Raw genomic sequence first — 12,720 nt, 5'->3', positions numbered from 1 at the left:
CCATCCCCCTCCAGCCCTCCACTTGGGAGCTCAGGTCCCAGCTCGTCCCTGTCTGCGGGGCTCGGTGCTGCCTGCTCCCGCTCAGAGACTCCAGCGAGGCCAGAGTGGGCTGGTCTGGGGGACCACATGCTGACCGCTGCCCTGGCAAGAGATCGGCTCCGGGCCGGTTCCTCGAGGCTGTCAGGCTCCTGAGGAGCCCACGGGCACGGAGGGAACGGCTCAGAGTGGAACATCATTGCTGTTTTGACTGTGCACGTGGTAAGCAGAGACAGACTGCAAAGGCTGACCTGCCCCGGCCACCCCCCCGCGGTAACATCCTGGACTTGTCTAGAAGGCAGAGAAAGAGAACCTGGTAATTATCGAGAGCTTTCCCGTACGTTATCTGGCAAGTGACCTGAAGAAGTTTAAATGGTTTGAAGGAGCCAAACGAAATTACACCAAGAACTTCACTGGTAACACCTTTTTAATAGGTCAAAGTAACTGTATGGTTCATTACATTCTTCCTGAGAATAATTTATATCCCCCGACAAACTAAAGGGAGGGTATATTTTTCAAAATTATTTAACAGAATGGATGGTGTAACTGGACATCAAAAGAAAACCGAATCTCTGCTTTGCTTAATTCTCTGCTGGGAAGACAGACACGATGAAGGGTTAGTCAGCTCCAGTGGCTGCGAGAGAGTCAACATGGCTTCAATCTTTCTTTATAAATTATATAAAACTGGAAAACAGGGTTGGCTCCAGAACCTCTTCTCAGCGCAGCTCGGAGGTGCTCTGGTACAAAGCATTTCTGCTTCCAAGAGAAGTAACATTGCTACAAAAAACTGGCACATTATTCTGGTGAAAAAAGACAAGGTTTTTAGTGTGTTCTACAGCTAGCTTCCAACCAAATCTTCACATATCCGACAGGAAAGTAAAAGGCAGGAAAGACAAAAGGGTGGTTGTTTTTTCTGAAACGACTCAAGTCTTCAAAATATAGCTCTGACATTCCTTCTCTTAAAGCGGTGCTAGCATACGGCGACTCAAGAACGTTCTCCCAACAGAGACTCGAGTCCGGGCCGTGGCTCCGCAGCTCGCCGAAGAATTCTCAGCCCCTCGGGTTTCCCGGAATTCTCCGCCTCGTCTCCCCGCCTCCCAACACATAGCCGAGCTGGTTCAGGATCCGCACACCACCACCGGGGCCACTTCCACGGAAACACCCTAACGTGAACACGGTCTGTTCTTCAAGATTCTTAAAAGCTTCTCACGAACAATTTTCATTCTCAGAAAAATGCCACGTTTTGGATCCTGGACTTTTCTGAATGCCATGATTAGAAAAAGAGAAGAAGAAGAAAGAAAAGAAAGAGACAAAAAAACTGAACTCAAATCAAATGTGGTTAAATTTAAATGAAAGAGCTTTCAACCAGCTGTCAGTCACAACCATTGGCGCGGCACGAGCCGGCGGCCGAGGACCCGGGGCCCCTCATGCTGGTGGAACGCGGGAGAACGTCCGCGGAGCGCGCCCTCAGTGCGGCCTCGTGGGTCCGAGCATCCGCAGTCTCGCTTGGTCAATGACATCGAGTAAGTTCTTGGCGTCCACGGCCAGGGCGTGAGCAGCGGTCAGCATTTGCTTTTTATACTCCTGCTGGAGGCTGGTCATGACGTACTGCTGGGCCAGTTTCATCTTGTTGATGAGCTCGCCCAGGTCGGAGTTCAACAGCTTCTGGGCCATCTCAATCTGGAAGGACGAGAGAGAGGTCAGGAGATGAACGTCGCGTCAGCTGTTCCTCGGGCACAGCCCGGAGGAGCAGCTTTCTTCCCCTTACGTCGCCGTCTGGTGGAACCTCGGAGGCCACGAGGCCCAGGGCCCTCCCATCAGAGGGGACAGTGGGAGAGCTGCTGAGGTCGGCCAGCCGGCGGCTGCCGGTCGACACAGACACCCGGCTCTGCACTCACAACCGTGTCTCGGGCTCACACCCCTTCTCCTGGGTGAGAGGCGACCCCCGAACTGCTGGGAAGGGGCAGCAGGGCCGCGGAGCCGGAAGAGGCCGCCCTGAGGGTCAGCGCTCTGCCCGCGCGTCTCAGAACCTTCCTCGTCTGTTCAAGCAGAAACGTCCACCGCTCAACCCTTAACGACGGCTGAGCGCGCACACACGAGGCCCCGTGTGCAGACACACGAGTGCGTCGGACACACCCGGGCTCGGTCGAGTGTGAAGCCGCGCACAACCCCCTCGAACACACTGGGACGAGTCCCATGACAGAAGACCAGGACCCTCTGGGAAGTCGTTTGAAATTGGCCTCGACTGTACAAGGAGCCTGGCTTCGTCTGAGGAGGGCCTCACGGGCCCCGCCGAGTCACCTCCGTCCTGCCGACCCTGCCCGTGGGGAGGCCGAAGAGATTTGGGGGAAGGGGAACACCATCCTCCACACGGGTGTTCTAGAAAGAGTGCTCTGGCGGCAGAGCGTGGACGCGGAACGGAGACAGAAAGCCAGAGACCGAGAAGGCAGCTCAGAGGCTGTTGTGGGAACCGAGGGACGAGGGCACGGGGACAGTGAGGACGGAGAGGCCAGGCCCAGGCTGTGACGCGATGACGCGGGCGGGCGGCTGCTCGTCCGCGCGTGTGGGCGCACGGGGCTCACAGGCACAGGCATGTCCAGTGCGTGGTCCCGCCGACTGCAGAAGCGAGCCGGAGCAGCCGTGTCCTGCGGGAGGTGGGCATCCACCGCACGGCTGAGGTCCCACTGAGAGCACAGAGCCGGACGCACTGGACAGCGACCTGTGCACGTGCTGCAGGGCCGCCCCAGAGAAGCTGCGTGCTGGAAGGCGTGCATGTTGGCTGCCAGTGCGGCCCCCGGGGGCGGCCACACTCAGCGCAGGGGGAGGAGGAGCCGGGACTGGGGGAGCAGGGCTGCCAGTGGCCCCCGCGGCAGCTGCAGGAGAGGACGGAGGATGGGCTGCTCTCTGAGGGAGCACGTGGGGGGGAAGGAAGGGGGGACGGATCAAAGAAAGCTCCTCTCCTTAATTAAGATATGTATGGGAGAGCGAGCTGTGCAGAAGACTCAGGGTAGATGGAGAGTTTATGTCAGGCTTTATCAGCTAAAGGAGTATTTTTGAAATGGCCCCGCCAAAACATTTACTTGTTAGGATACGATTTTCTTGCCTCTGGCATACAGAACTTCTCCACTGTTTGGAAAATTCTGGCTGAAAAATTCTGAAAATTCTGAACAATCTGAAGATCAATTAAAGTCCCAATGAAGTAGAGGACTGAGCTAATGACCTAACCGGCTAGAGATATACAATTCCACAAAGCAAGCAGTCAGGCATTTTCCAAAATGATTTCGGTGGTTTCGTGCAGGTGAACGGACGCCCTTTGCAAAGGCAGCGTGGAGGGGCGCCGGGCCAGGTCCATCGAGACGGGCATCACCGTGCCACCAGGAGCCTCAGACGCCAAGTCCCAAGGGGCACTCAGCCTCCATCTGATTGGCAGGAAACCTCAATCATTGCAGAACACCCCTCAACCCCACTTGGGGAATAAACACTGTCGAGTAACCGGCCATATTCTTCCAAAATGCTGGCGGCGGAAAGACCTGCTCTAGGCCAAAGCAGACGGCCGGACAGACGTGTGGGGTCGGGCAGGACACACAGCCCTGCCGGCCTTGAACTGGAGGGTGAGGCAACTGGACGTGACTGCCCAAGCGCAGGGGTGCAGGCAGCCCGGCTGGCCAAACCCTCCAGGTCAGAGAACAGCCTCCTGACGGGAGAAACGAACGGACACACGGAGGGTGAGAAGCCGGCGCACGTGACCTACTCTCACACGGTTCAGAGGATGGAGGCTGCGGGTGTAGACAGAGACAGAGAGCGTGGGAAATGTTACAAGCCAGTGAAACTGGGCTGAGGACGTTTGGGAATTCTCTGCACTGGTCTCCCAATTTTTCTTTAAGTTTGGCATCACTTCAAACAGAGACTAAGAAGACGCAGGAGAAGAGCCCCGCTGGGCTGCAGGGCTGGACGGGAGGAGAGCGGGCGCAGGAGCAGGAGGGAAGGGGAGTGGGAAGGGGGAGCAGGGCCAGGGCCATCCCGGACTCCAAAGGACACAGCTGCGTGTGCACGTGTGGCCCGGGGGCTGCACGCTTTGGAGGCCGGGAGCACCCCCGGACCCTGGCATGGCTGGGAGCATTCTTAAAACAAGGCAGGTGTGTCTGCTCATTTGTCAACACATGATGCAAAATGGCCAAAAATAGCAAAAATGAGATTATTGCCAAGGGATAGTATTTCGGGTCAACTTTGAATTCCTCAAAAAAATTTTAAAATGCAAGTATTAAGGCACTTTTTGTCACTGCTTTATGTGGGAAACCAGCATCATTTGCAAACTATAACTTTTTCAGAAAATTCAAGGCAGGAGGGCGGGCTGCCTCTCTCAGCTCATTTCCACTGTCCTCTGGCCTCTACCTGAGTTGGTGCTGAAGGATCCGGCCGGCACCTAGCTCTGCACCCGCGCTCCCCGCCGTCCCCAAAGCCTCCCGTCCTTCGGGCACCCACTGCCCCCAGCTTAGGAGCAGGCAGTGAGGGCGCGGATCCAACCAGCCCCTGCGGGTGCCGCTCCACCCTGCCTCCAAGCCGCACGGCGCAAGCTGGCAGGCCCGCCAGCACCCGAGGGCCCCCGGCTGGGAGGTCTTGATTTCAGAGCAGCTGGAGCATCCCAGCCAGCCCCGAGCCCGGCCGTTCCCGCCCGCTCCGTCAGCACCAGGTCCTACCTCTCGGTGAGTGCTGGCTGGCAGCACTGGAAGGGTCTCGTCCACGGTGGCCAGTAATGTCCGCAGGGCCAGGCCGACTTCCTAGGAGACAAGCCCACACCCGGGATCAGAGCACGCACAAAGGGCTTTCACACCAGGAGCAACGCCTCCTCTCAGTTAACGGGGCTGTCTCGTTCCCAACACTTGAAGGAAAATTACTGAACTTCGTTTCCTCAGTACTGACTCTGATCTGAAGTGATCAGGCGTTTCCCCCAAAGAGGGGGCTCTCGGAATACTCAGTTTGGTCCCTGACGGAGTGGGAGTCAGCCTTAAAGAGACGGACATTCCGACACCTGTGGCAGCGTGGACGACCCTGTCCAACACTGTCCTCAGAACATGAGCCCATCCCCACCGGAGAGCTATAGGAGGACACCATTCCCCCTGTCGACTCTGCATCCTGGAGTCCCTGTGTTCACGGGGACAGGGAGCAGATGGGGTGCCAGGGACGGGGGAGGGGCGCCGCTGTTTGCAAGGTGAGAAGCGTTTTGGAGATTAGCTTTCTAACAATGTGATTGTAGGTAACACCGCGGCGGGCTGAACGGTGGCAAGGACGGTACATTCTACATTCGGTGTATCTTACCACACTTTAAAAAAGTGTGTTCAATGGGGCATCTGGGGACTCGGTCATTAAGCATCTGCCTTCAGTTCAGGTCATGGTCCCAGGGTCCTGGGATCGAGCTCCACATCAGGCTCCCTGCTTGGTGAGAAGACTGATTCTCCCTTTCCCACCCACCCGGCTTGTGTTCCCTCTCTCACTGTGTCTCTGTCAAATAAATAACAAAATCTTAAAAAAAAAAAAAAGTGTGTTCAAGGATGTGTTCCAGAAATAGAGGCTGAAAGCAAAGCTTCATAGCACCTTTTGAGCTGCAGAGTCCCTGGGCTGGCACACGCCCGTGGACCCTGTCCAGGGGCACCTAGCCTCCCTCAGAGCTGCCGGCACTCTCTTCCGGGACACCAGGCCCCCGAGCGCAGCGTGGAAAGGTGAGGCTGGTGTTGAGTATTTTCATTTCTCTTTCTGCCCTTACTAAAAAAGATTTCGTGAGCACATATGCACCTGCCCCCCAGCGGAAGAAAACAGAACAGATAAATCCCCCGACTTCCCTCTCCACGGCGTCCCCCGCCCCCCTCCCCCCACCCCGGGGCGGCATGTGAAGGTCACGCTCTCCTCGAGCACCGGCGCCCCCGCAGCAGAGCCGCGTGTCCCGAAGGCGCACACACAGCACCGGTCCGCACGCGTTCTCACTTCACGGCGACGGCATCACACCACAGGCTGGGGTGACGCCATCCTGCCGCTCGATTGCTTTCACGCAAGACCCTAAGCGTGAGCAGGGACCGTTAAAGCCTGAGCTGCCCCCAGCGGCAGGGCTGGGATGGCAGTTTGGTCCGACTCAACTCAGGCACGTGCGGTGCCGACACGCTCAAGTTTGGAATCATCGGGTCTGACCCGCGGCTTCCACGATTTTAAGAACATTTCCTTGGGACGGAGGGGTGGGTTTTACCTTCACCATGGGAACGTACTCCTCTGGTGGGGCAGGCTGGATCTTGCTGGACATTTCGATGACAGCCTTCACCAGGCCCGTCACATTCTCGTACACCCTGTCGTTGGACCGGTCCAGGTTGGCAGTGGGCGGGGGGCTGATTTCCTGGGGCTGAAGCTGCAACACAGAAGCCGTTATGCCCCCAGTGGCCGCAAGGTGGCGGCACCTCACCGCAGCCGGGTTTGAGGGGGTCTTTAAAAGAGATCAAAGCTGATTGCGATTAATTGGCTTGTCTGTAGGGCTACAGCTCACGGGAGGATGACAGTCAAGTAATTCATCCAAGGGACAAGTGAACGAGGCAATCGTTTTTTGTGACTTTGAGCTCAGTTAAAGGAAAGGAAGTGGAATCACACGCATGACATTAAAAGCCCCAGATTCTTTCAGAGCAGTGATTCGAGGCCCCCCAGAATCATCCACCGAGAGAGAGAGTTTATGTAGTCTGCGTCTGCGATTTCACAGGAAGCTGGCTGGGGGCTCAAGCGTCCTATGTTAGGACTCTAATCCCACTTAGTTATGTGGCTCGGCGTAGCCGCCTTCAGACTACATCAGGGACACGTGTGTTCCTTTCACGACTGAAACAAGGGGACAGATACGAGCCTCGTGAAGTGGACCCGACTGCACCACGCTGCAGGAGTGAGGGAGATGGCAGTGTCACCCGGAGCCCCGTGGTGCACATGCCTGTGGCTGGGCCTCGGCTTGTCCCTGGGCCATTGGGGCAAGGGGGACCTGAAGGAGCTCTCGGGCACACGCCCACCCCAGCACCCGGAACAGAGACCCCGAAGGATGTCACCCACGAGAAGCCGAGCACTGAAGGCTGGTGAGCGCCAGGCCCACGGAATGTGTCCGACGGCATCTCAAAGGTCACATGGGAAACACGGGGCACAGAACGGGCCATACGTGTCTATTTTAAGAAAACTAGAGTGCAGTACAAAATCATAGCTGTCTGCTGATGGGTCTGGGGATAAGCACTCAGCCTAAACTCCTAGGTGCCCACTCTGAACCTCTCACTCTGTCCGAGGAACCTGGAGCCCAGTGTTCAAGTCTGGTACGAGACAGCCACGGACAGGAAGAGTCAGTCCCTGCACAGAGGCTCGTGCCTCACTCTCTGGCAAGTAAAGACCTTGTCTCTGGGGACAGGCCAAGCCAAGGTGCCCTCCCCAGGCTTCCTGATTTCTGCCCCAGAGTCACATGCAGAGCACCAGGAGTGAAGGAGTGGGACAGACACACAGACATCACGTGCTTACCCTCCATGGCTATTGTTGAACGGGAGGTGAGGAAAAGTTAGAGAAATTTATCAGAGAAAGGGAAAAAAGAAAAACAGTATTAATAAAGGCAGCAGACAAAACCCACAAAAACACACGAGCAGAACCAAAAGGAGCGAGTCTGAGCCTGCCTGGGAGCCAGCCCTTGGCTCCCTGGTCATCCAGGCACCACGGCCGGGTGCTCGGTCCAGGGTGCCAGCTCCCTGCCGCGCGCCAAGCTTGTCTTCAAGAAGTAAATGACGAAAACAATACGCAAAGCCCGAGAGGGACAACCCAGCGGCCATGCGAGAAGCAAGCGTTAGGGGTCCTCCGAGAGAAGAGGCCTTGAGATGCGCTTGACATGCCTGGGAACTGCCCGTCGGGCTTCTGGGCCACCGGGAGAGACTGTCCCACCCCTGCTCCCCACACCCGGCCCCTGGCATCCTCGGAAGCAGGCTTTGCCGTTAGCTCTCCCGCAAGAATCAAGATCCCTGGCTTCAGGCTGAGTGTGTAAAGGCATCAGGAGCTTAGTTTAAAAACAAAAACAGAACAAAGAAAACAACCCTTCTTTTGAGCCAAGTCTTAACGTTTCAAGCTCCTTTATTTCAAACTTAGAAGTTTTATTTAATGTTTTTTCTTCTACAGCTTCCACCAAGACCACCCTATCGTAACTTGAAAGACCAAGTTAACTGGGCAAAGACGGCTCTCTTGCCCCCTCCTTGGCTCTGCCGGAAACAGGTGTAGCCTTTGGTATAGGGGTTCAGCAGAATCTTTTTTTTTTTTTTTTAAAGCAGGAAAGACATTATCCTTTCCTTCTTCTTTTTTTTTTTTTTTAAAGATTTTATTTATTTATTTGACAGACATCACAAGTAGTCAGAGAGGTAGGCAGAGAGAGAGAAGGAAGCAGGCTCCCTGCTGAGCAGGGAGCCCGATGTGGGGCTCCATCCCAGGACCCTGGGATCATGACCTGAGCCAAAGGCAGAGCTTTAACCCACTGAGCCACCCAGGTACCCCGGAGTTCAGCAGAATCTTAAATGTCAAGTCCAACCTTCCACAGTGAGCGTCCCTACATTAGAAAGAGGGAGATCACTCCTACCACTTCACTCAAGAGAGGACACCGCTGTCTCTCTCTTTCTCTGCCGAGAGTCACACATGGTCCTGTGACGAACTCGGCACCGTGTGCCACTTCAGGCTGGCCCAACACAGAGGCCCATCTTCCGCAACAGGTGCCACGGGCGGGGCGCCATCAGGAAGATCCTCCGCCATTCGGGGCTCCCGGAGGCAAAGGCTGCCTTATGCTAACCTACTTAAAGCTTCTGTTCTTCCGTGTGTGCCCTGGGCCCAATCAAGGCGGGCCACAGAAGCTCTGGCCCAGTGCCTCCAGCCACTGTGCAGAGTAACATCCTCAAACCCAGAGCGTAGTTTCCTGTTTCCCGGGGCTTGCAGACTTGGAGGCTCCTTGGCAGGCAGCTGGGTAGAGTGCCACGCCCTGGAGACACACACAGCTCCAACGGCTTCGGCGACGCTTCAGGCCTCAAGCAATCCAGAAGTGAGACAAAGCCACCAAGGAGAAACCCAGATGGGCTTCTGATTGATGTTATCTGGATGAACTCGAGTCACGCCTAGAGACCAGCACGTCTGTGTTAAACTAGTGAGGCTGCAGTCAGTGAGCTCTACTGAACAGAAGGGTAAGAAAGAGCTAGAGACACAGACTTCATACTTATTATTATTGTTATTTTTAGGTAGGCTCCACACACAGCACAGAGCCCCAGGAATTTACGACCCTCAGATCAAGAGTCAGACACTTAACCACCGAGTCACCCAGGCACCTCTGTTTCATACTTATTATTAAAGAAAACTTTGCTTAATATGTTTTATGGGGCAACTGGGTAGCTCAGTTGGTTGAGCGTCTGCCTTCAGCTCAGGTCATGATCCCAGAGTCCTGGGATCGAGTCCCGCATTGGGCTCCCAGCTCTGCGGGGAGTCTGCTTCTCCCTCTGACCTTCTCCCCTCTCATGCTTTCTCTCTCGCTCTTTTCTCTCTCAAATAAATAAAATCTTAAAAAAAATACACTTTAGGTAAGCACGCTATATCATGATTTCTCCTTGCTTAACACCCTCCTTGAGGGTATTTTCCAATTACATTCATTCATGCTATTACAAACGTAACGGCAAACATACGTCAGATTCTAAGCTGTTATCTGAACCATTTCTCAAGTTAGTTTTCCTTATAATACAAGCCATTTTGAAAATTTGCTCTTGTGGCTCATGTAAATGACAAACTTCGTTAACCTAATTTCTCCCTCTTCCCTTTTTAAATTTATGCCAAGAAACCCCATTAGGAAGGGCCACATCCCCATTTGCTCCTCATTGAATACCCCATGCGGTGCCCCCGAGCTGGGGGCCACCAGATGCCAGGCCCCGGGCTGAGCTCCAGGACCAGCGCTCTGGTGTCCAGGGGGGCTGACCAGTGGCACTCAGAGCAGGGGTGCCTCTGGCCCAGTGGGGCCTGGGCCGCATCCCTCAGGGGACAGCTGGGTCTAGCCAGGGCCAGCCCGTTCACTCTCTGCTCACCGCCCTTCTGGGCCAGAGATGGCATTTCTCTCTGCCTAGGGCCTCCTCTATTTTCTCTGGGAACCCCCAGCCAGCTCGCTAAATGCTGGCTCAGCTAGGGAGCCTGTAACCTTGACTCTGCCCTTTAACCTCTGTGAACCCTGCTGTCTCCCTTGAAATGTGGAAATAATATTGCCGCCATCAACCCTGTGAGGCTAATGCGAGGACAGGTTCAGTCACAGCGCCACCGCACCTGTTACAGGGAGGGCCTCCAGGAACTGGGTTATTAGTGAAACAAAGTTTCTTTTAACTGATAACATAGTTACCAGAATTTAAGACCCAATCCGATGCAGGAGGCACCTTCCTAACTTTCCTCTAAGAAAAAAAAGCTGCCTATTAAACCACCACGTCACCCTGATTTTAGAGAGATTAAAATGTACAAAAGAGGTATATCAGAATTAAGAAACAAGACGTATTTTGAGAGGTGACTGATCTCTCAAGGAAGAGCAGAGAGATCTCTCATTAAATGGGCACGAGAGAGAACCCTCGCCTTTGCTTCTCGTGGAGGAGAGCTGCTTCCGAGGGACCCAGGGGCCAACATGGCAGGAGCTGGTGGAGGCCGGGGTGGGGGGCAGCCAGGAGCCGTGACAGGCCCCCCTGTGCCGCACAGTGGGGCGGCGCTCCCCGAGGCGAGGAGCAGCTGTGGCCGTCCGCACCTGAGCCGCACGCTCCCCCCTCCGAGGCACGCCTGTCCCCAGGGCCGGCTGCCCGTGGTCCATGCTGCCACTACCAACGCCGTCCTTGCCCCAGGTGGAACATGGTGGCTGTTTTCCACCAAGCCCTACTGACACACTTAAGAGACAAAGTGAGCCTGCAGAAGAGCTCCTTTCCCCAGGCGTCTGGATTTATTAAAGCCATCCCAGAACTTTATTCTCAAGGAACATTCTGTCTGATAAGAGGACACCCCATCTAGAAGTTGGGCTCTGACTGAGGCCCAAGACTCTTATCACGTGAAAGAAAACCAGGCAGGTCAGGCTCCCGTCAAGCTTGTCCCTGACTCTTGGAGGGGTGCGGAGCCCGAGCAGATGTACGCCTGGGACCCACAGCAGCGCCACTCTGCTCCTTCCGTCCCAGCGCTGGTTCCAGATCACCAACCCCAGAGTGAGAGGCCCCACAGAGCCCTGAGCAGAGCTCGGGCTCAGATGCCTACCTTGACGCCCTCATTGTAACTGTCCCCGGGACTGCTGAGGCTGGCGAGGCTGCCCAGGTGACCGGGGGCCCCAGGCCGTGGCGGTTTCTTTGGCGGAGCTGCAGGATCTGGTGAAAGGGGAGCGTCCGTTAAGCGCTGCGCGATCACACATGGAACAGAAACACCCACCTCGACACCCAGCACGAGTCCCGTTACGGCAGATACACTCGATTCAGGGCACGCTACCGAGGCGTTCCTGACGTGTTAGAGCAGGGAGTTCTGTTCTCTAATATTCCAGCCATAGGCTGAGCTCGGGAAACCTCATACTTGCTTGGCCCGTGGAGAGAAAAGTGTTAAAAAATCACGAGGTGTTCCAACGCTAAGAAACTCCACACGTTCAAAACCTGCTCCCTCTAAATTATAAAAGCTTCTTGATAATTCGTTCCTTCACTTACCTGGCTTCCCCACAGGCTGATAGATGTGTTGGTTTCCAGTCTGTGGGAAAAGCAAAGCTCGGTGACCCCAGCAGCACACACTACAGGGCACGGCCTTCCCTCCCTCCCCTCCCCTTCCATCCCCTTGCACATGTGTGTGAAATGCTGGGTTCAAAGACCGACACGATGGGGGGCTGCCTTCGAGGCCTCCCTGGGGGTGGGGGTTTAAAACTGCAAGAATGCCAGCAGCTGTGGGAAGAGGGCTGTGACAGAAGCAAGTGTGGGATGGTATGGCAACGCGGACAGGAGTCGTCACAGGCAATTTAGAATTTCCTTTAAAAAAATGACACCCATGGATGCCTCCAGTTCACGTCCCAGGAGTGCGAAATCCAGGCCTCTGCAGCGTCTGCATCCTTTGCTCGGGAAGCTGCCTCACAGCCTCCCAGATGTTCTCCTCACACGGAGGGGTACAGTCGGGGACAGTGATAATGGGAGACTCAGTGGCACTGGAGCATTCTTCGTGCCTATGTTGCCACTGTCACCCAAGCCTGTGTGCGTCAGGACCTGCTGCGACAGCTCTGTCCGTTTGGGAACAAGCCACAGGCCCACTAACTCGTTCCCGTTTGGGAACAAGCCAAAGTGCGAGCCCAGGATTTCCACCCCGGGTGCAGGACAAGGGCTGTCTCACTGAAGGCCGCTCTGCCGCGGGCCGTCCCAGCTGCGCTCTGCAAACAACCTATTCTAGGGCAACTAAATGGAAAGAAGTCTCTTTAGAACCACATTCTAGGGGCGCCTGGGTGGCTCAGTCATTAAGTATCTGCCTTCGGCTCAGGTCAGGATCCCAGGGTTCTGGGATCGAGCCCCACATCAGGCTCCCTGCTCAGTGGGGAGCCTACTTCTCCCTCTCCTGCTTCCCCTGCTTGTGTTCCCCCTCTCCCTGTGTCTCTTTGTCAAATAAGTAAATAAATAAAATCTAAAAAAAAAAAAAAAAAAA

General features: G+C 55.3%; 1 protein-coding gene across 5 annotated transcripts in view; it reads right to left on the bottom strand.

Annotated features, from left to right (window-relative positions):
* Nucleotides 1–1,122: 1,122 nt before the first annotated feature.
* The window catches only part of PTK2 (protein tyrosine kinase 2), a 222,223-nt gene continuing 210,625 nt past the window's right edge, over nucleotides 1,123–12,720 (bottom strand). For 4 of the 5 annotated variants that reach the window (XM_032873471.1, XM_032873472.1, XM_032873469.1 and 1 more), the window contains 6 exons: nucleotides 11,748–11,787; nucleotides 11,314–11,420; nucleotides 7,555–7,563; nucleotides 6,272–6,427; nucleotides 4,734–4,814; nucleotides 1,123–1,716 (listed from right to left, as the gene is read on the bottom strand). In XM_032873471.1, coding sequence (XP_032729362.1) covers nucleotides 1,504–1,716; nucleotides 4,734–4,814; nucleotides 6,272–6,427; nucleotides 7,555–7,563; nucleotides 11,314–11,420; nucleotides 11,748–11,787 — 606 coding nt within the window. In that variant the 3' untranslated portion in view covers nucleotides 1,123–1,503. The remainder of the gene's footprint in view (nucleotides 1,717–4,733; nucleotides 4,815–6,271; nucleotides 6,428–7,554; nucleotides 7,564–11,313; nucleotides 11,421–11,747; nucleotides 11,788–12,720) is intronic. The other variant, XM_032873467.1, reaches the window with a different exon arrangement.

Source organism: Lontra canadensis, unplaced genomic scaffold (assembly GCF_010015895.1).
Source record: "Lontra canadensis isolate GAN:19392208 unplaced genomic scaffold, GSC_riverotter_1.0 scaffold49, whole genome shotgun sequence".
Classification (NCBI taxonomy): Eukaryota; Metazoa; Chordata; class Mammalia; order Carnivora; family Mustelidae; genus Lontra; species Lontra canadensis.
This window is presented reverse-complemented; position numbering and strand designations above follow the sequence as displayed.